Raw genomic sequence first — 21,065 nt, forward strand, 5'->3', positions numbered from 1 at the left:
CTTATGCTGCCCTTTGCATGGCATACTAGTTGGTATTGAAGGTATTTTCTGCAGCATCACTTCACTTCCAGCTTTATTGTGTGAGCCATTAAAGAGGGCTGTTTTTTCAGCCCTCTTCTTACTTATCTGTCTAGCTTTATCTTACTTGCTCTCAGACAGTTCTTCCAACAGAGGACAGACTCAAGAGATTGCTATTCATTATCCAGCAGTTCCTCCAGCAAAGTTATGGTAATCCTTTATAGGACATCTTGTGTTGTAGAAACTAGTGCCTTACAGCTGCTTGAGGTTTAGATTGTTCTCCTTACAACTTGCGTAGTCATGGTTACCAGCAATTATACCAGAAGAATCCCTAGTAGTAGCACAAGATGAAGTTCTTGAGGGTCTCTGGTGTTGACAGGACCCTGGTCACCTTTTTAATTGGAGTTCCACTGGTTCCTTCCAGTCCAAAGGTATTGATGCCTACAGACGCATTGAGTAAGGGTGGGGCACACCCAGTGGATCTTCAACTTTCTAGCCTTAAATGCTGTCTTCTTAGGCCTTCAGGCATTCTCTCATTGTTTGACAGGTTGAACAGTAGGTTTGATGGCTGACAACTTATGGTGGTAATGGTTTGTGCCAGCAGGGTGGCATGTATTTATTGTTACAGAGTTGAAATTTTCAGGTTAGGAACGGGAAATGAGGTTGGCATAGTGCCAAGATTCATCCTGGGAAATACATAGTCCACATTCTTAGCAGAGTAAAGCCAAGTTCTACTGTCAAAGTGGTCATTGAACTTCAAGGTATTTTGGAGTTTTTTTGGCCCTGTTTGCAGCAAGCCAAAATCACAAGTTTCTGATGCAATGCTCAACTCAGCCAGACTCAGCAGCCAGAGGATAGGCACAATTCTTTCTCCTTGACATCCAGGTTTCTGTGTATATCAGCTTTTGTCAGGTAGGTAATAGAAAAGCTCTTTGTCTGTGAACATGATAAGCCATCTTTGGCTGCATCCAGAGTGGTTTCTGGATTTACTGTCCAAGCTAGTTAAGATTTTCCCAGGGTCCCCTGGCCTGGGAAAAACTACTCAAATAGCCACACTTCATGGTTTTCACAAAAACCTGAATTCCCTTTTCCAGCAAGGACCCAGAGATAGAGGATATTCAGAGGATGTAGTTGTAACCTTTGCATGACTCTGCAGAAGATCAGTTGTTAAGCTCTATCAAGCCAAGTGTAATCAATTCTGTAATTGGTATTGCAAAGGTGCATTGATTTTATCAATTATATTGTACCCATGATTGCAATACTTTATTTCCTTTTATTTAAATGTTATGAGAAACTGTTTGTCTCTCCACTATCAGGGATATAGGTCCACACTTCCAACAGTCTTTTACCCTGGTGGACTTGATGTAGGTTCTTCAGTTGTGTTGAAGATGTTTATCCAGTACTTTGAGGAGAAAGTGCCGAATGGATCACTCTCATCTCTTTATTTGGATCTTTTACTAGATTTAAAATGTCTAACAAAGCCCACCTCTCCAAAAAGTTTCTTTGTAGCATTCTCAGTGAAGATAGTCTTTTTACTGGTTTTGCTTCTTTGAGATTAGTCACGAGATGCATGCTCTTTCTGGGAAGACGGCACACATCAGGGGGTATGTCATCAGTAGAATTATTGTTTGCTTCTCATTTGGTAACAAGAATCTAACAACTAGTAGTTAGGACCTCACCCAAGTACCCTTTATTATCTCTTCTGTTTCTTCCTCCTTATCCAGGGCTATCAGGCTCTATCTGCAAAAGATGATTCTTCATGATGATGCTTCCAGACTGTTCCTGCCCACAGGTTAAAGGAAGAAGCAGGTGCCAAAGAAAATAGTCTCATATTGGCTGCAACAGGGAATTTTGAAAGCTTATGTTAAAATGGATGGCAAAGTTGAACAGGTAATTTTGCAAGCCCAATGAAGTCAGAGCACTCTGTACACCCGTTGCTTTCAAGTACAATTTAGACCTGTTCTGTTCTTCACATACAAGTACTTGCAATGCTAATGTACCTTTGCTACATGCTATTTAGGGGATGATTTGCATATATGTGTAGACTTGTATTGATTGGGACCTGTAGTCACGATGGAACTCATCCTCAGTTCTCATTCATACCGCTGTCACTATCTTCAGCGTCCTTGGTCATTAGCCTCAAAATCTCATGTTGGTGGTAAGTATACTTCTTTTCCTGATCTGAAGGGTTCTCACCGAACACAGCCTGCATGTTTTGCATAAGTTTTCTGAATTTATACATCTTAAATACCAGGGCTCCCAGTAAGGGTTAGTTATTAGTGGACCGTAGGCATTAGTAAAGGCTGTTTGCAATGCCCTTTGTCCCCTGTCTGCACCCACTTTTTAGGCTTTTACCTTACCTCATTCCATTTCCTTTCTCCCCATCCTGCTGTCCAACCTTTCTAACCATTACTTCTTTGTGGAACTGGGGTTTACTCATTTCACCTGTGGGTCTTGTACTACATCGTTTATATTCTAGATTTTGTCATCTCATGGTCCAACTCTCTTTTTTCAGCATCATAAGTGCGTCCAACTCTCTTTTTTCAGCTTCATAAGTGCTGAATGGCTTAGAGCCCCCCAGTGCTTAGCTATATAGCATAAATTCCAAGAATCCAATCCAGTCAAGACAAACCAGCACTTTTGGAGATGTGGTTCTTAACTCTTTAGTCTTTAAGTTCTCAACTGGATCCTTTAGGCATTTGCACGGTGGGATATTCATCATACTGGCCTCCCTTCCTAAACAACTTGGTTGCATATACAGTATGACTTACAGGGTTGTGAAGAAACAAGCAGTACTTTTGTATAATGAGTGTCCACTTCTCAGCTCTTCAAGTCTTATTGCTTCACATTAAGTTCTCATGAAAATTGAGATGTGTTACTGGGTATGTATCAAAGGGTCCATAACTGACTAATGTGGTGGTCTTTTCAGTCTGATAGACAAAGACTGGTGCACCTTGAAGTGTTTGTGATGATTGGGTTTATATGAAAAAATTGTTATAAAAATACTTTTGTTCTATAAATCATGAGGCAGCAGTTAGCAATAGTAAACATTTCAAAGTCATTTTAGTGTTACCTTGTTACTGTATTAATACACTGCTTGTTTTTATTCTTCCTTGCTACAGTAATGTATACTTTATAATAAAGTAAAAAAAAATTAATATAGGTTAAGCCATTGTTGTAATGTTGGCTTGATTAAATGCTAAGTAATGATTGCTAATTGAAATAAACTATGCCAGTCACTAGCTACCTTTACCAGTGTTCTGATGCCCTTACCTTTTTATTTACTAGGCTTTATCAGCATAAATGAAGAGTCGTAAGGAAATTGTAATCTTATTACTTCAGGTATTAAACTAAATAGGGCAATTATTTAGGGATTGTACTTGAAAGGCTATTACCTGAATGTTAATGTATTATATTTTATTTTTTCAAAGGACTTTGAAGGACGTGCTAAGGTTAGAGAATGGATTGGAACACTGGAAGGCATGACTGCTGATGAAACACTGTCCGAAACTCAAGTACGACAGATGATATTTGACCTTGAATCAGCCTACAATGCATTTAACAGACTTCTCCAACACACATAAACTAGTTATTTCATCCTCATTTCGCATATCCAATGTTTATATTATCATTGTAAGAGTAATTAGACTTTTTTAAGCTATGTAAGTGTACAACATTTATGTAAGAATCCATTAACGGTACTATACATTTCTCACGATAGCCTTTGTTGATATTAAACGTAGGCTTATAAAATAATTATGGTATGTATTAAAAATTAAGCTATTCTTCCAACAAAAATTAATTTTAGCATATGCCCAGTTTATAATTGCTTTTTATATCAAAACTTATTCTACAAAGCTGTTTTAAGCCATACAACAGTTTGTTAGGTAAAAAGTTACCACTTGATTACTCCTCGTCTGTTTTCCTTCCATGATGTTAGGATTTACTTCACCAAAGTCTGTTATTGTAATATTATATATTAGTATCAATACTGTATAGAATTGTCAGTTACATTAAACAATTACCTAAGATAAACAGAACCTTGAATATCCATGAAATGCATTGCATTACAGTATCTGGTAATTGCAAACTTTAGGCAAAGGTATTTTAGCGAGCTTAACTTTTTATATACTTTTTTAGTTTTTGTATCTTTTTGTTGGACAGCATCAGCTTCTGCAGCTTCTTTGTAGACAATTTTTGTTGCCAGTGCAAAACTTTTGTTTTTCAAACTAAAGCTATGGGAGGTTCTTCCACATCATATTTGCTTCACTGTTTTTGGGAAAAAATACATTGTCCTGAAGGGCATGCAGGTTCAGGAAAGGAATCTCGTATTAGTCTCCTAGTGACATAGCTGGGGCAAGGCTGGGCTTCTCCCAGGCACAGCAATGAAATCAAAAGAATAAAGTTCCAAGTCTCCTCTACTGTATGCCACTGTAGGTCCTAGATGTTAAAATAATCTCTTGGTCTGTTGGCTGTATGAGAGGTTTTAATGGGGAATAACAACACCTTACTATTGCAACACTAGTCGTATGTGGCCTTTAGATGATTCAGAGTATTTACCTACATAACTGTGGTTAACAGCTGTCATGATCCATGTCTACAAATACTTCAAGATTACTCCAAGTTGTTCCTTGGTGAAACCTTTAAAGTGCCCATGGATTCTCTGAATGGTAAATAAACAGTGACATCAGCTTTAGATCTTACAACATTGAAAAGCACCACAACCATGATGCATCACACGAATATAAAAGCAGGTCAACTGTACTTTTCCTTTAACTGCCCAAACCTACGTTATACCTTGTAACTTGGAAGAGGATGCAAAAAATTGTAAGTAGCAAGAAATACTGTTTAACATAAATTCTTTACAATTTAATTTCACAATTTGTTCATTTTTACAAAACTGCTTCCTTTTTTTTTTGTTTCCTACAATGGCTGTCAGTACCTCAAAACAAATTAACTGATAATATCCAAGACAAGATAACTTGACGAGAATTATTGGAATTCATTACTAAAATACAATTGCTAAAATCCAGTACATATACATGTAGAAATTTTGGTGGATCTATCTAAATGACAAATCTCAATTACAAGCTCAAATGTCCAAAAATATTTAAGACTTTAAAGATTAAACACTTAACAAAATGACACTTACTGAAAGACGCTGGGACGTTAAACTAGATAAAGTATCACACAAAAAATCTCTTCAGTATCAATTATAAATAAATAGCCAGTTATCAACATTTCTACAATATAATCTATGTCGGAGATTGTGGAAAATAACAGAAATGGTTGGAGAAGTGAAATACCAAGAACTGTTATGCTTTTGTACTATAAAAGTACAGAAACTCCTTTTACTCCAAAATATAATATGAGTACATCACGCCAAAGCAGGAAACGAAGTTCTCTTATTCAAGTAGACCGTGTCTACCAAGAAAACCAAGACAGGTCAACAAACAATTGTTGAAAAGACAGTCAAATACTTGTTTTCAAAACCATCTTGTTACAAAGAATAATGTTCAAATAACAGGTGATAATGCTTCCTATAACATTCATGTATATAATCTACGAAATTTTTACTCTGTATTCAATATTTATCATCTTAAAAATATAACTATTTACAGTTCTACATTACTGTGATATAACCAGGATTTAACTGCAACTATTTTTACTTCAGAAAGTCATCTTACTTTGTAAAGTATGAGTACTTTTGACATTCTTGAAATAATGAGGTACATAATGTAATTTCTCAAAGAACTAAATAATTTGACAAGTGCTTCCCCCCTAGTCCATCATTTACAGTATTGATTTTAAGCAACAAAATTTTATTGTTGTACAATATTTTTTTTAAAGAGGGTGCACAAAAAGTTATGAAACTCATGATCATAGAGCATTAAAGTTTCCTTAGAACCATAAAGGAATAACACATTCAATAAATAATGTACAGTACAAGGTTATGAAATCAAAATATCACTTTCCTTACAAAGAAAAAACAAATTCACTGAATTAAAACAAAAGCATACCTTTCACTCAACTCAAATTCACTGTATTTGCCACAATAATAGATATTAATTTTGTCTATCTGGATCCACTTATCACAAGCTCAAAGCTCTGTACAGTGTTTTTACAGACTTGCATAATGCATCAGATTCAGCGAGTCCTCGTTTTATCAATAAGGAAAGAATTCAATCATGTCAAAATGAACTAACAAACCAAAATGGATCGGAATCTACCAGGAGTACACTCTTGCATTACCTGATATCTGAAGACTTTACTTTCCATGTAATGCACAAGTGAAATTATACTTTTCTACAATTAGTCTACAGATATTTGTAATTCAATCATCATCACTTGCAATCAAACTGTAATAACGGTCACTATCTAATTCAATAGGTGTTGTATTTATTCGTCTCCTGCCTGATAACCTTGAACGTAAATCTACCTGTTTATTTATGTGACCATTACCACTACTTCCAGACCTACGTATATGGGATAGCCTTTCCTGAATACTAGTACCAATCCCTCCTCTTCTTACATTTTTACCAGAGAGACGGTGTTTGAGATCCCTACTGTTCCGTCGCTTCTTTTTCTTTTGTTCTGCATCAGCGTACATTCTCATTCGTGGGATCTGAAAAATCAATTCATTGATAATAACGAACACAGCATAAAATTAATGTAATTAAAAGTAAATATCTGCCTTAGTCCATGGATTGCTAATATCTCCTGAGGCTGTCTTAACTATAAAACATCATCTGCAGTGGTTTTTTGTTAGCAATGAAATGTTTTTTAAAACATGGGGATGAACTCTGTACTAAGTACTAGCATAATAAGTGTCACAAATGGTGGTCAGAATCACAAAATATACTTTGATTAAGAGATTTTCGATAAAAGAGATGCATTATAAGATCAAATACAGAAGAGATGGGAATTTGAGAACCATGTACTAGTTTTAGAAGAAGAGGGGCATTTCCGTTGCTTTCCAATCATAAATCATAAGTTGAGAGAGCATTAAGAAAGATAATTGCTGTACTTTAGTATAGATAAAAAGAGCAAGATTTAAGGATACATAAGACCTGTTCGACTACTCTATGCAGCAGAAAGATGGGTACGTGGAAAGATCATTTTACCATATGACAAATAGGTATCAAAAGGCTGGGAAAAGACTTGAACCTCAAAGATTAAGACTGCACTTGTGATAAAATGGGATGAGGAACTGTTTTGTCAGAAAAGCAGTGGATATGGAGGTGGCAAGACAAAATACAATGAAGGTCTCAGGGCAATTAGAACAGAAGAACAACTTAACCTAATGAAAGTTCAGGCAGAGGCACCATATGGGAGAGAGGAATGGAGAGAATTCATCATCTCTTAACACCTTACAGGGAAAAGCTGACAAAAACTGGTTACAAGGATGATGGTGGTGCAATATAGGAATTATCATAAGTTCAATGATTTTATTGTTTTCTATGAAAGAAAATGTGTACTACAAAGAAAACAACCAGTGATGGGAAACTCTTAAATCTGAAGAACAGTATTAAGAGAAAAAAATGGTTGTTTTTATGATTAATTTGGCACTCCCCAAATTTAAGATGCTGTACATTTGTCACTATGCACAGTTTTAACGATGTTTTAATAACTTTCCCTACTATTACATTGAAATATGTAGCTTTTTAAAATTGCCATTACTTTTCTTGAAACTAATTTCTTCATCAATAACAGCACCATCACTACTTTAATCTGAAAAAACACTAACTCTCCTTAAAAGTTAAATATTTTGACTATGTGGCCTGGCTAAACTACTTTAAAATCATAATTTTCCTTAACTTTATACACTGCTCAAATATAAATGAACATACAAAATGTTACAGGAATAGAACATACCTTTATTTTGCTCTTCCATGGTACAACATCACTATCTTCACTTTCACCACTGCTTTCATAATCATCATAACTTCCATAATCAACTTCCACTTCTTCTTCATCACTGTAGGTCCTCTTCCTTTTCACAGTTTTGGCTGTAAAAGAAATTATCCATGATAATTAAACTATAAAGGACTCCTCCAAAGAATGCAAAATATATATATAATGATAGTGAGTGGTTCCTTGTTGGTTCAGCAGTTAGCAGAACAGCTGTTTATTTTTATTTAAAACTATATTTCCTCTGTGAGAAATGGTTCACTGATGAAGAATAACATAACAAATCTAAACTAAATGACAGTAACAAATTTTTTTTTGTGAAATGCTACACAGGGTAATGTTTATCAGTCTCTTAACAACTGCCAAAAAAGAAGACAATTTTCACTTGAATGAATGCGAGATTTCTTAATACCAATGGTGCTCTATTTTGATAACATTATGTTTTTATCATAAGCAAAATAGCTATCATGATACTTATAAAATTTAATCATACTGTTCTTCTTGCGATTAGTATTATGAATAAAAAAAAGTCTTACATTTTTTCTGGTGAAGTCTCAAGAGTTCTTGGTAATCAAACCTGTCATCTTCCTGACTTTCTTTACGTCCCCAATTTTGCGCAAGTTCACCCCAAGGATTCTTGGCTCTGTCATCAATCCGATTATTCCATCTGCCCTCCTCACGTGCCCGTCTCCTTTGAGCATCAAGCATTTTTCTTCTACCAACTTCACTGACACGTGGACGTGCTCCTAGGAACAAAGAAAAGTAACAGGTTTAACACTGACATTAAAATTGTAACGTTCTCTAGACTGAATTTTCACTTTAGCCGACACAGGTTATAAATCATTATTATTAGACAGTTAACCAGATGACTCAATAAATACTCAACTCTTAGGGCTTGCCCAGAGGGTTGGTCTTTACCAAGAATATTCAAAATTCATCTACCACAATATACTTCTTCAATAATTTATTAACTGGAAAAACAAAAAGTATTGAAGATTCTGATATAAATTCCTTAGTGGACTCACTTCCAATACTTGACATTTGCTGGTATGTTTAACTATGTGTTGTTGAACTTCATTCTCTGCATACAGGAATTGGGTTATGGAGGCTATTCATTATGTATCCATGGGCCAAATGAGTATCACCAATTCAAATATAAGTTAAAATTTCTTCAATATGAAGCTCTTTTCAGCTTGAAAAATGATTGATCTGTTTAGCTTGTTATTAAATTCATTGTTCCATAAGAATGCCTTTTATTAAAGATGAATGGGTTTTAGAAATGCTAAATAATTACTGACAGGCCTGGTCACAGTAGCAGCAGCTTTAGTTACTTTATAAGCATCATCATTTCCCTTCATGCCAGCATGAAGATGGATCTAACATATTTCAACATATACACCAGCTTCATGCCATTTATGGAATATACACTCAACAAACCCTTTGCTTTAACATAGTCCATTTGTGCATCCCAGATACATCAATCCCCTTGCAGAAGAAAAATATTATCATCTGGTGGCTCAAGTATGTTAGGTCTCTTAGTATCTCTGTTTTCTTTGCTCTAGTAATAACACTGGTAACACTAATATGAATTTCCATGAACCCTGCTTAGTCTTTGACAAGCACCGGCAGTTTTCTTCACTGAACAGGAAGCAGTTACCAAAGTCATTCAACTACAGTCTTTACAGCTTCCTCCTTTCACCACCGAACTTTTCAGTCTCTGGTTTTTCATTACTTTGTTACAGTTTTATTTTTCTTACTGTCTGATGTCTTAGTTTATTTCTACAAGTGACTGCTGACTAGTTAATGTTTTGGTTTCAGTCAGTGATCAATCATTTTTGCCTAATTGGTTTTGTAGTTTTCATTACAAATGTTACAGGCAATATCTATTTAAGTGTGAGATGTTAGTTAACTTCCTTGTCATCCTTTGTAAATTTTGTCTGGATTTACAAACAAGCTTATTATTTGCTGTAATAATAATAGCCACAATGCCCTCTTAACTTCTCTCCCCATGTTCACATCTGAGTATCTTCTGACTGGTTAGTGCCAGACAGTCTTCTTGTAAGACTTTACAAGAATTGTTTGTTTTCTAATTTCTTTAGTCACAGATTTGACTTTGTACCTTTGTTCTAATGAATTCCTTACTGCTTTTAAGTCACCATTAACCTTTGTTTTGTTCAATGTATTTATCAGTCTTCTCCATGCCAATTTTCCACCTTTTAAGCATTTCTGCCAACTCTTCCTCAGATTCTGCTGCTGACACCAGGTCATCCTCTTATAGTAGCCCCCAAAGGCCTCCCTTCCAGAAGTCCTTTGAAATTTCCCCTATGATAAATAACAAAAGAGGTCAGCCCTGATCCCAGACCTACACTGACATTTCTGGTTGGCCCTGCTTCGTCAAGACCATCCAATTAACTATCTTGATAATATCAAATGCTTTTTCAAAATGTAAAAATATGTTACTGCCTGGCACTGGAGCTATTTCTGTTGCCTGATCTCTGGGATTAAACCACACTGACAATTAACAATTTTTCTCTGAGTTTTCTCTACGAATTTTTCTACTGTTTTCATAGCAAGCTCAAGTAGTCTTATTCCTCTTATAATTTCCACACTTTAGTGCATCTTTTTTATTCTGTATACCATTACTGCATATAAAGTTTTTTTCTATGTTCTGGTTTCACCTCTATCTTTGTCAAGTTTTCTTGTGTTTTGGTAAGCTAATGGATGATCAGCTCTTCTGCTCTTTTTATTAAATCCCTGGGCTTCTCCATTTTCCATCTTCCTACAGGTCCTCTAATTCTCTGTTATAGTAATTGCCATCTGTCACCTTTAATTTCCATTACATCTTTAGAACACTTTGTCCCTTTTTTACAGCATATAAATTAACATATGTTGTACTTGACTGACATAGTGTTCTTATAAAATTTGATATTTCCCAAGTACTTCCTATCTACCACAATTATCTACACATGAACACAATGTATTAACAACAGGAGAAGCCAGCTGGGAAGATGAAACAGCTGATGAACTGGGCACGGGAGGTGGGGGAGCCGAGGGGACTGACAAGGCGGCTGACCCAGGCCTGAATACCGACAAGGCGGCTGACCCAGGCCTGAATACCGACAAGGTGGCTGACCCAGGCCTGCATGAATTCAAGTAACAGGACAACAGGCCATCCAAGCTTGGTAACCCTGATAGGCCTAGAGAAGTCCAGAGACCAGCCATCTTCTGCGCATCAGAATCTGAAAGGGTAGAACAAGATGGAGGCGCATCTTCTTGCAAGGGGGAAGATGATGTACCATCTCCCTCAAGAGAGCAGAGGAAGCATTAGTAGAGAAGTCTTCTGACCCATCTCCCAAAACTTCCATAGATGAAGCTATAGAAGAGTGGGAACGATAAAATTTTCCAAAGATGATGTAGCAACTGGAGGATATGGCAAAGAGGAGACAGAACATGAAGGAGCATGTGACGCATCCATCAAAGGATGGAACCCCCTCCAAGATGGAGCCTTCGACTTCCTCCTATGTTGTCTCTTCTTGGCAAAAACCCTCCACTGCTCAGGAGGCCAAGAATGACACTCAGGGCATGGATTAGTGATATTACAATCATTAGCTCTACATCGGTTACACATAGAGTGGGGATCAGTCTCTGCCAATGCCAAAAAGCGAGAGCAAGGGTAACCGTCGACACTAGGACGCATCTTCTGATGCTTGGAAAGCCTGGCAGAAACTGGAGGTTGGGATGATTCTTGCAGATGCATGATCACACAATAGCACACAGCACACGAAAACACAGAATCACCTGCACAAGCAACACAATCACAACAAATTAAGCAAAAAGCTTCGGAGAGACCAGCTTCGAGTCTTCCTATGAGGGCGGGAAAAAAGAAACTGAGGCATCATTTCCTTCACTACAGAGCACAGGAAATTGACAGCTGCCACCTAGGTCTATCGGCCTACCTCGTTGCCACCAATTCCTTGTTTGTTATTTTTACCGGTTTCCAGCTGGTGCTAGAAGAATTATCCGTAAGTTTAAACCCAGGTTTGTTCCACATATGAACAAGGAGAGGAACAAGGAGAGGTTTGTTTGACTGAAAATGAATTAGGAATGAATTTTATTACATACTCATTAATAAATGTAAGGTACTTCTTCTGGCAGTGACTTTCCCTGGCAATGTCTGGATAAACAGAATGAAAAGGATAAGCCAAATTAGCTTTTCAAGGCAGGTGAGAGAAAAACTCAATGAAAAGGAAAAACTGACTTACCTCCGACAAGTCCATAAAGCCTGGGACCAAAGTCTTTTGGGTCTTTTCTATCTTTATAACTAGCAAATCGCAACAAAACAGCCTTAGTTCTAGGACAAGGAACACCTAATCTCCATCGTCCTGGGGGAACTGGGATTGGAACATCATTGGTATGAACACTTCCCTGTAAAAATACAGTCAATCCAGAATTATCATGCTAATTACATTAAATTTAATAAATATCAAGAGCTCAGCCATAAAGTTGAAATATATATTACAGACTAGTGTGAATGTAAAACATATTTAAGTATCTGTATAATAATGCTCAACCCATCAGCAAGATAAAGACTGTTTTTACAATAAAAATGCTCAACCCATCAGCAAGATAAAGACTGTTTTTACAATAATACAAGTTTTTATGCACTCAGTGAACATGAACATCTTTAACCATGAGGAATGCACCCAAGACATCAACTTTCAACACTGCAAAGAAAGATCCAAATATTCATGCCTAGCCAACTATTGAGTAAATGATCATTATAAAAATATACAAATTTATACTGACTGGATAAATCTAGGATACCCTAGACTAACCTTGACTTAGCCCTAGACTAAATGAGATGATTCAAGATGAGAAATAAAAGGAGTTCCTGGAATTTCCTATGAGATTAGATTATGTTCAGGAATCAATTTTCATTTTAATACCTGTACACAGAGTAAAATTCTACAAGGTTAGCTATGTTTTATAAAAGACATATACAACTTAGGTTAGTTTACCCTTAATGGACAGGAATCCTATGAGTATCTATAGCAGGTTTTGGGTGATGGACGGGAATCCTCTTATTGAGTATTAATATTATGGGCCATACTGTTTGAATGAATTTAGCGGGAAAGAGGTTCGTAGCACTTCAATGGTCCATAAGTGACTTATGGCAACTTATTACCTCAGCACGGAGAGACATCGATCTGTATGCCTTGAGCTTTCAGATGAGGATGTACTGCCTCTTTGCAGCTCCAGGACATTTTTTATTTATTTCCTCATAAATATACCCAGGGATTGCTGTTGGTTTTAGTTCTTATCTGTTATGATAGTATGTCAGCCATAATTGTAATTTTGCAAAGAAAAGTGGAAAGAAATATTAGAAAAACCATGTCTACTTCACAAAAAGTTACTGCATCTCCCATCTCAGTAAATCTCGTAAAATTTTACAACAAATATGCTCAGAATTTACTACTGATTTTAGTTCTTATCTGTAATGATACTGTGTGAGCTGTAATTGTAATCTTACAAAATAAAATAAAATTAATTAGAAAACACATGCATAACATGATAAAATTAACATATTTTTAAGAATGTCTTTTAAAAGAGGCCCCACACGTGGTTGTAAATAGTCACTTTCAACTTACGTGGAAGGTAGGGAAAAATTTTTAGAATTTTTTTCTTACACTATAGAGGGATGAATAAATTTGTTTGTATTTAGCATTTCCCAACGTTCTGTGTGTGAGAGAGAGAGAGAGAGAGAGAGAGAGAGAGAGAGAGAGAGAGTGTAATTGTCGTTAGTGAGTGCTTGAGGTTGTTGGAAGAGGGATGAGGTCGTTAGTTTGTTTACGGCGCTGTCTGTCTGTGGAATATGTGAAGGATTTTTTATTATTTTTGAGTGAGTCTTGAGTCAGAGCTAGTGCCGGTCAGTCGTTTGGTCTTGGACAGTTTTTGTGTGCTTTTGAGAGTTGTTGGTTTTCTTGTTAGTGTGCTGTTCTTGTTGTGTATATGGTTCATGTGTCTCCTTTTTTTTTCGTTCGTTGTTGGTGGAGGATCGGTTTTAAGTTTTGTTTTGTGGTTTTTGTGTGCTGTGATTGGCGACCGTGGACCTTTATCCATCTCCAGCAACCGAAGATCAGGGTGAGTATTGTGTGTTGTTTTATTTGTGGGTTTGAATTCCGCCACATAATATTTGGCGCCCAACGTGGGGCGGCTGGTGTTGCAGCTGCAATTAAGATTGGTGGCGGGTGGTGTGACTGGAGGAAAGGATGGAAGAGGAACTGGTGAGGTTGAGAGAGGAGTTGCGGCCGGCAAGAGAGGAAAATGTATGGTTGAGGAGTGAGAATGAGAACTTGAGGCTGCAGTTGGAAGAGATGGGATCATTGGTAAAAGGAGCGAAAGAGGAAATGAAAGGGGAGATGAAAGAGTCAGAAGAGAGGGGGGATAAAAAGTTGGAGGGAATGATGAAAAGTGTGGAAGAAATGGTGAAAGGTATGTTTAAGGAGTTCTTTGGAGAAGGGGCTGTTGGAGGCAGGTTCTCTGGAACGTGTGAAGGGGCAAGAGAGAGAAAAGGAGGAAGAAGTGAATGGAAGCGTGAGTGATGAAAGTGATATGGGAATAGGAAGTAAGAAATGAGAGAATGAGAGGCAGGGTAAGGAAAAGGGGAATGAAAAGCAAGGGAAGGAACAGAGGGAAAGTAAGGATAAGTCAGGGGAGGAAAAAGGAAGAAGGGAAAGGGAAGGGAAAGGAAACTGGTAAGAAGGGTAAGGAAGTGGGAAAGGCAGGAAAGAAGGGAGAGGGTGAAGGCAGTAGTGATAGTGAGGTGGATGGAGGTGAATGGATAAAAGTGGATAAAAAGAGGGGGAAGAAGAGTGTAATGAGTAAGATGAATGTAAGTGCGGAAGTGGACTCTTTGTATTCGGAAGAGGGTATGAAAGGACAGAGTGAAAGTAGCGAAAGTGAGAGTGAAAGTGAGAAAGAAGTGAGAAAGGCTATGTATGTGAGGGAGGTACCCCGGTGTGAAAGGTATAATGAGTATTTCTTTAGGGAGTACGAAAGGTTTTGTCAGGATAAGTATGGGGAGAGAAAGAGAGTGTGGGCACGAGAATTAGGAGAATATTTGACTGGGTTTTTGCTTGATATGTATAGGGTTATTATGAGTGTGGGAGATGTTGAGTATGACAAGGTGAAAGCTAGACTAGTTGAGCAAGCGAGGCGTATGAAAGCGAGTGTTAAGTATAAGAGGAAGAATGAATTTGATGAGGCAAGAATGAAAGCTGGGGAAACCTTGTCACTGTATGCTTGTAGGCTGGAGACGTTGGCAAGGAAGAAGTTTGGGGATGATGGGATAGATGAATGTAAGGAGTTAGTACGGAAGTTGTTAGGGACAGTGCCAGATGGAGTTAGAGAATTTGTGAACTTGAAGCGGAAGGAGAAGAAAAGATGGACGAATGAAAGGTTGACTTGGGGAGAAATTTTGGAAATTGTAGAAGATTATGAGCTTGACAGGGTTATAAAAGAGAGCAGAAGTGTGAGTGTAAGGGCTGGGGTAGATGAGAGAGTGCCAGAGTTTGGAAGCTTTAGGGATGCAGTGTTGAAGGGCCCAATGAGAATGGCCAATAGTGTAATAGATAGGAGTGTAAGAGCAAGTAATGTGGAGGTGCCAGGGAGGATGAATGGTGGGTTTGTAAGGGAACAACGGGTTGGACGGGTTAGGGATAGTAGTGTACAAAGGGAAGGTCGGTGAGTGGAAGTCAAGCGAAGTGTTTTAGATGTGGGAAGGAAGGACATACAAAGAATGAGTGTAGGTGGGCTTTAGGAGCGTGTTTCGGGTGTGGGCAATCGGGACATTTGGTAAGTGAGTGTGCGAAAGATAGGGGGGTTAAATGCTACAGGTGCGGACAGGTGGGTCATATTGCTAATGGTTGTCGGGGTACCCGAGTGAATGTAATATGTGGCAACTGTGGTACGAATGGGCATTATGCGAGAATGTGTTCAGAACCGAGAGCGAACTGTGTCGAGTGTGGAATGGAAGGGCATGTATCAAGTGTATGTAGACGAAAGAGGGTGACTGTGACAGCGAATTCAGGAAACTAAGTGTGAAAGGGGTTCAAATGGGTGGATCCTCCAGGATGCAAGGGGTGCGTGTGATGCATGTACGTGAGGGGTTGTTGCATGAGGATCAGCAATTTGTTTTGATAGAGTATGGTAGGAAACGTAAGAAAGGGAAGAACGTAAGTGAATGGAGTGATCGTAAGTTGTGTGGTAGGGGTGTGAGTGCCAAAGTGGAAATGAGTGATAAAGCGTGTAATACGGATGAATGGGATGGTATGAATAGAACGTATAGCACATGCGGGTTTGACATAGCTGAGTTGACTGAACATGTAGGGGTTGGTGAACGGTTGGAGGTGAGCGAAAGTGTAAGAGTAAGAGAGCGTAGCAGTAATATACGAGTGATTGAAAGCATGAATGAATCGTTGCAAGAATTGGAAAGGTCAATGAGTGAATGGGATGGGTTAGTTGAAGAATTGGGGGAGGTATTTGGGAACGAGTTAGAGGGTATAGATGAGATTGTGGATGAAATTGAGAGCGGTAGTAGTGAAGAAGATAGCATGAATCTGAGAGAGAATGGAGGAGAAGATGTGAATTTGAATGTTGCTAGAAGCGAGAGTGATTCTGAGAGAATGACTGCATGCCTGCGAACGCGATCTAGAGGACCTGCCAGTGAGCATCCGTGGGTGTTGCGTAAAGGCGATTTGAATGCAGTGTGAAAGGTGTTGGTTGGGAAATGCTAAAAGGGGGAGAATTATAGAGGATGAATAAATTTGTTTGTATTTAGCATTTCCCAATGTTCTGTGTGAGAGAGAGAGAGAGAGAGAGAGAGAGAGAGAGAGAGAGAGAGAGAGAGAGAGAGAGAGAGAGAGAGAGAGAGAGAGAGTGTGTAATTGTCGTTAGTGAGTGCTTCGGTTGTTGGAAGAGGGATGAGGTCGTTAGTTTGTTTACGGCGCTGTCTGTCTGTGGAATATGTGAAGGATTTTTCGGTTTTTGAGTGAGTCTTGAGTCAGAGCTAGTGCCGGTCAGTCGTTTGGTCTTGGACAGTTTTTTGTGTGCTTTTGAGAGTTGTTGGTTTTCTTGTTAGTGTGCTGTTCTTGTTGTGTATATGGTTCATGTGTCTCTTTTTTTTTTCGTTCGTTGTTGGTGGAGGGTCGGTTTTAAGTTTTGTTTTGTGGTTTTTGTGTGCTGTGATTGGCGACCGTGGACCTTTATCCATCTCCAGCAACCGAAGACCAGGGTGAGTGTTGTGTGTTGTTTTGTTTGTGGGTTTGAATTCCGCCACAACACCATGTGCTCTTGCATATCTTCACCTTTCTATTGGTGTGTTTTTTTTTTCTTAAACTGGCTAACCTTAAAGTTTGCCCAGTCTGGGGGTGTGCTTGATATATACTTAGCCCGTCCTTTAAGGATTAACAAAAGTTTGTGATATGATACTTATGGTCAGTCTGTCATAATTTTAGTACATGTTTGGATGTGATAAGGAAACAGCTGTATTTTCAGACTTACTGAATGAGAATTTACACCTTTACATCTGTGCTCCAATAATTTTCCATAACTTACAGATAAAATGACTCTAATAAAGTGACTCTAGCTGCTCAGTGTTCTGATATCTAAACATGGACAGTACTAGCAGCTGACTGCCATTCTCTTTTACTTTTTAAGACGAACTGAAGAACTTTGATGGGCATAAATTTCCTATTCTGTAATTGTATTAGGTGTATACGATATGTACCTAATTCATGAGGTTGACATTAACTCTCTCTTTTTGTTCCAAAGATGATAATGATAGCTGAAATAATACAATTAAATGCACATAAAACAAAAGATAGTTTGCACCATACCTCTTCTTCCTTTATAGTATCTGGTTTGGGATCTTCTTCCATCTTCTCAACTTTGACTTTAGGCTTTTTCTTTGCCACTGTCTTTGTTTTCTCCTTCCCCTGTTCAGATTCATTCTCAGATGAACTGCTGCTACTGCTGCTGCTGCTTGAGCTACTGCTTCCACTACTACTGCTACTATCACTTGATGAGCTTGAGGAAGAACTGCTACTGCTACTAGAACTACTGCTTCCATCATTGTCTTTATTTTGTTTTCCTTGTGGTTTCTTGACTTTTTTCTTCTTCTTCTTTTTTTTACCTTTTGACATGTCTTCATCCTCCGAGTCACTCGAGGAATCACGACGCTGTGAAATAGTAAATAGTTATAATAACCTTAACACGGAATACATGTTAACAGTTACAGAACAAAAGCCAAGCAAGTATATATGGTTAAATGAAGTTTTCATTATAAAACTAATATTGTAATACTTATCTGAACACCTGAATTCGCCCGTAATCCCACTAGCCCGAACAACTCTCAATTACCAATCCCACTATTGGGAATTTTAACAGCCAGCGCTACCAACGCTGCAGGTAAAATCTTGTCACCTGAGCTACCATAACAAACGGTTGGCGACGCTAACACAGGTATGCGCCGACACTCCCACTTTCATCAACTGCTTTCTTCAAGGTCAAAACTGATGTGGGGAAAGGAGGGTGGGAATCATTCCGGTGTTCAGGTAAATATTACAATATTAGTTTTATTATGAAAACTTCACATTGCAATACACTCCCTGAACACCTGAATTTGCCCGATTAACAACATTTAGAGGAGGAATCAATTCTATTGCACGCCTTTTGACAACCGCAGAGATGGTAGCTCACCAATCTGCTCTGCATAAAATACCCATTTAGTCACACACTCATCATATCAATCAATACTTTCAGTGAAGAGACATGTTGAGAGTACTTTGATCAACAGTCAGGTCAGTAATCTTGGTCTGCTGACCTCCCATGTGGCTCTTCCAAACCTCTCGTGTATGGAGGAGAATGAGGCAGAGTGCAGAGCCGCTGTCCTTCCGGAAGAACCATCTAAGTTTGCGGCACACCCCTTTTACAACCGCAGAGATGGCAACTCACTGATCTGCTCTGCATAGTATATCTATTTAGTTACACACTCACCTTATCAATCGATGCTTTTGGTGACGAGACATGCTGGAGAGTATTTTGATCACCCGTCAGGTCTGTATTGTCTCAGTCCGTCTACTCCCATGTGGTTCTGAAGAACCACATGAGATGTTCTGAAGAACCTCTCATGTATGGAGGAGTATGATGAACCTCCCATGTGGCTATTCAGAGCCTCTCATGTATGAAGGGGAATGAAGCAGTGTGCTGAGCCACTGATCCTCCGGATAAGTGAAGAAGTATCTCAGCACCGATGAAATAGCCTAGCCTACTAGAGCACCCCCTTGAACTCTCATAGGGAAACTATCAAAGACTAAGATACTTATAACATACTAAACCTAAGTTCATGTGATTCTACTATCACTGTTGCCTAAGAGTTCTAAAGACTAAAAGGAATTCCTCTATCTGGTTAACCTAAGAATCTCGTCACTAAGTGAATACCACTTCAGCTAAATGAACGCACCCTAGATAATAGACTTCACAGCTACACGTGGACTAAGAGAATAACCCTCCGAACCTCCACACTAAGCAAATACCACCTCAGCTAAATGAACGCACCCTAGATAGTAGACTTCACCACTACACGCTATGAGACGAATCGAACATCTCTTAAGTAAAGGAAGTAAACACTAAGATGGACTTTCAAGTAGCTGCCTCCTGACTAATTCCTTAGAAAGGAAGAAGAAGTGGACATACTCCGAATACTGTGCAGTCAGGGAAATACAGAGCTGAAGACGACGAAGAAGAACCCTGAGAAGCCTGGGAAATCACCTCCCTCCAAAAGTAACTAATCGCATTCTTTGACAGCGAACGGGAAGGATTCTGTGGAGAGACAAGAAGTGCATGCGGAAGCGGACGAGTTTCCCAACCTTTGATGGATAGACTTTAATGCTCGCACCGGACATAGAGATATCTCCACTGGATCGCTGGTAACGAACGCTTGCAGATAAAGATGTTATAAAGGGGATCTTTGTCCTCTTTCTGTTCTGTTGTATGATTTTTAGTCTCTCACTTCTTACCTTGGTTTCTTCAAAATGTGTCCCTCAGCATCGCTTCACTGATGATGTGCTATCTTCTTTATTTTAATTAATTTAAGTATTAATATCTCTCAGAAAGGCGTAGAGACAAGATCAGTAATTTCTTCACTTTAACTAGTACTTAGTATTATAAGGATCAGTACAAAATTAACAAGTTACAATGATAGAAACGAAATCACTCTGGAGCTATAAACTTAGACTCAGTCTCTATGGTGAACACTGAAGCGAGGGGAGATGTACTTTCCCTTGAAGGACACAGTTCTGATCTGTTCTCTCCCTGGCGTTCTCCAGCCTGTTGAACCCCTAGAATTCTTATCTGCAATCTCCACCTCCTTCTAGCCCTATTGGAAGGATTTATCAGCAAGGCCTCCCCTTCAAGTAGCTGATTGGAAGGACTGTAGTGGGTGTGATTCAAACCTCTCCTTAGAGGACTTGATTGGAGGTGATCTTAAGAGGGTGTGTGAAAGACCCCTCCCTAGTATGTTTGATTTGAGGTTGTAGAAGTACATCACTTTGTCCAGCCCCCAATTTCCTGGAATTTCCATGAAAACGCCTCCTGAGAAGGCTGGGTTATAGAACCAGCTGCTGTAAGCATTTTGGCTGTGCTGACTCATGAATTGGTTAGCTTAACCGCGAGGCCATATTTCTCACTTTTACAACTGTTTTTATGGTTTCAACACGATATACTGCTTATGGTTCATGCAAACATCCTGCCTCGATCAGCGTATTGGAATCATGATAACAACAACAGCTTTTGGGCGTTATCACTGTGTTTCTCTCTCTCTCTCTCTCTCTCTCTCTCTCTCTCTCTCTCTCTCTCTCTCTCTCTCTCTCTCTCTCTCTCTCTCTTTCTTTTCTTTTCTCTTTTCTATCTAATTTCCCTATATATTCTACACCACAACAAATAACTTTGAACGAATGAGGCAGAGTTTTAACCTCCAACTCTGTCTTCATCACAAATTCTGGAAGACAGACAAATACGTATCATTTCTCGCATAGGAACCCAACCTAGAAACTGCCTGAAGCTTGCCCAACCCTCTA

The 21,065-nt window shown here is 38.6% G+C and overlaps 2 protein-coding genes across 4 annotated transcripts in view; one reads left to right on the plus strand and one right to left on the minus strand.

Annotated features, from left to right (window-relative positions):
- The window catches only part of Vps28 (vacuolar protein sorting 28), a 37,159-nt gene extending 33,106 nt beyond the window's left edge, over nt 1–4,053 (plus strand). For both annotated transcript variants that reach the window (XM_067124607.1, XM_067124608.1), the window contains exon 7: nt 3,450–4,053. In XM_067124607.1, the coding sequence (XP_066980708.1) occupies nt 3,450–3,602 (153 nt within the window). In that variant the 3' untranslated portion in view covers nt 3,603–4,053. The remainder of the gene's footprint in view (nt 1–3,449) is intronic.
- A 797-nt stretch (nt 4,054–4,850) lies between these two features.
- The window catches only part of LOC136850730 (peptidyl-prolyl cis-trans isomerase G-like), a 42,529-nt gene continuing 26,314 nt past the window's right edge, over nt 4,851–21,065 (minus strand). For both annotated transcript variants that reach the window (XM_067124605.1, XM_067124604.1), the window contains 5 exons: nt 17,826–18,167; nt 12,192–12,354; nt 8,466–8,675; nt 7,894–8,027; nt 4,851–6,643 (listed from right to left, as the gene is read on the minus strand). In XM_067124605.1, the coding sequence (XP_066980706.1) occupies nt 6,353–6,643; nt 7,894–8,027; nt 8,466–8,675; nt 12,192–12,354; nt 17,826–18,167 (1,140 nt within the window). In that variant the 3' untranslated portion in view covers nt 4,851–6,352. The remainder of the gene's footprint in view (nt 6,644–7,893; nt 8,028–8,465; nt 8,676–12,191; nt 12,355–17,825; nt 18,168–21,065) is intronic.

The sequence above is a fragment of the Macrobrachium rosenbergii genome, chromosome 22 (assembly GCF_040412425.1).
Source record: "Macrobrachium rosenbergii isolate ZJJX-2024 chromosome 22, ASM4041242v1, whole genome shotgun sequence".
Lineage (NCBI taxonomy): Eukaryota > Metazoa > Arthropoda > Malacostraca > Decapoda > Palaemonidae > Macrobrachium > Macrobrachium rosenbergii.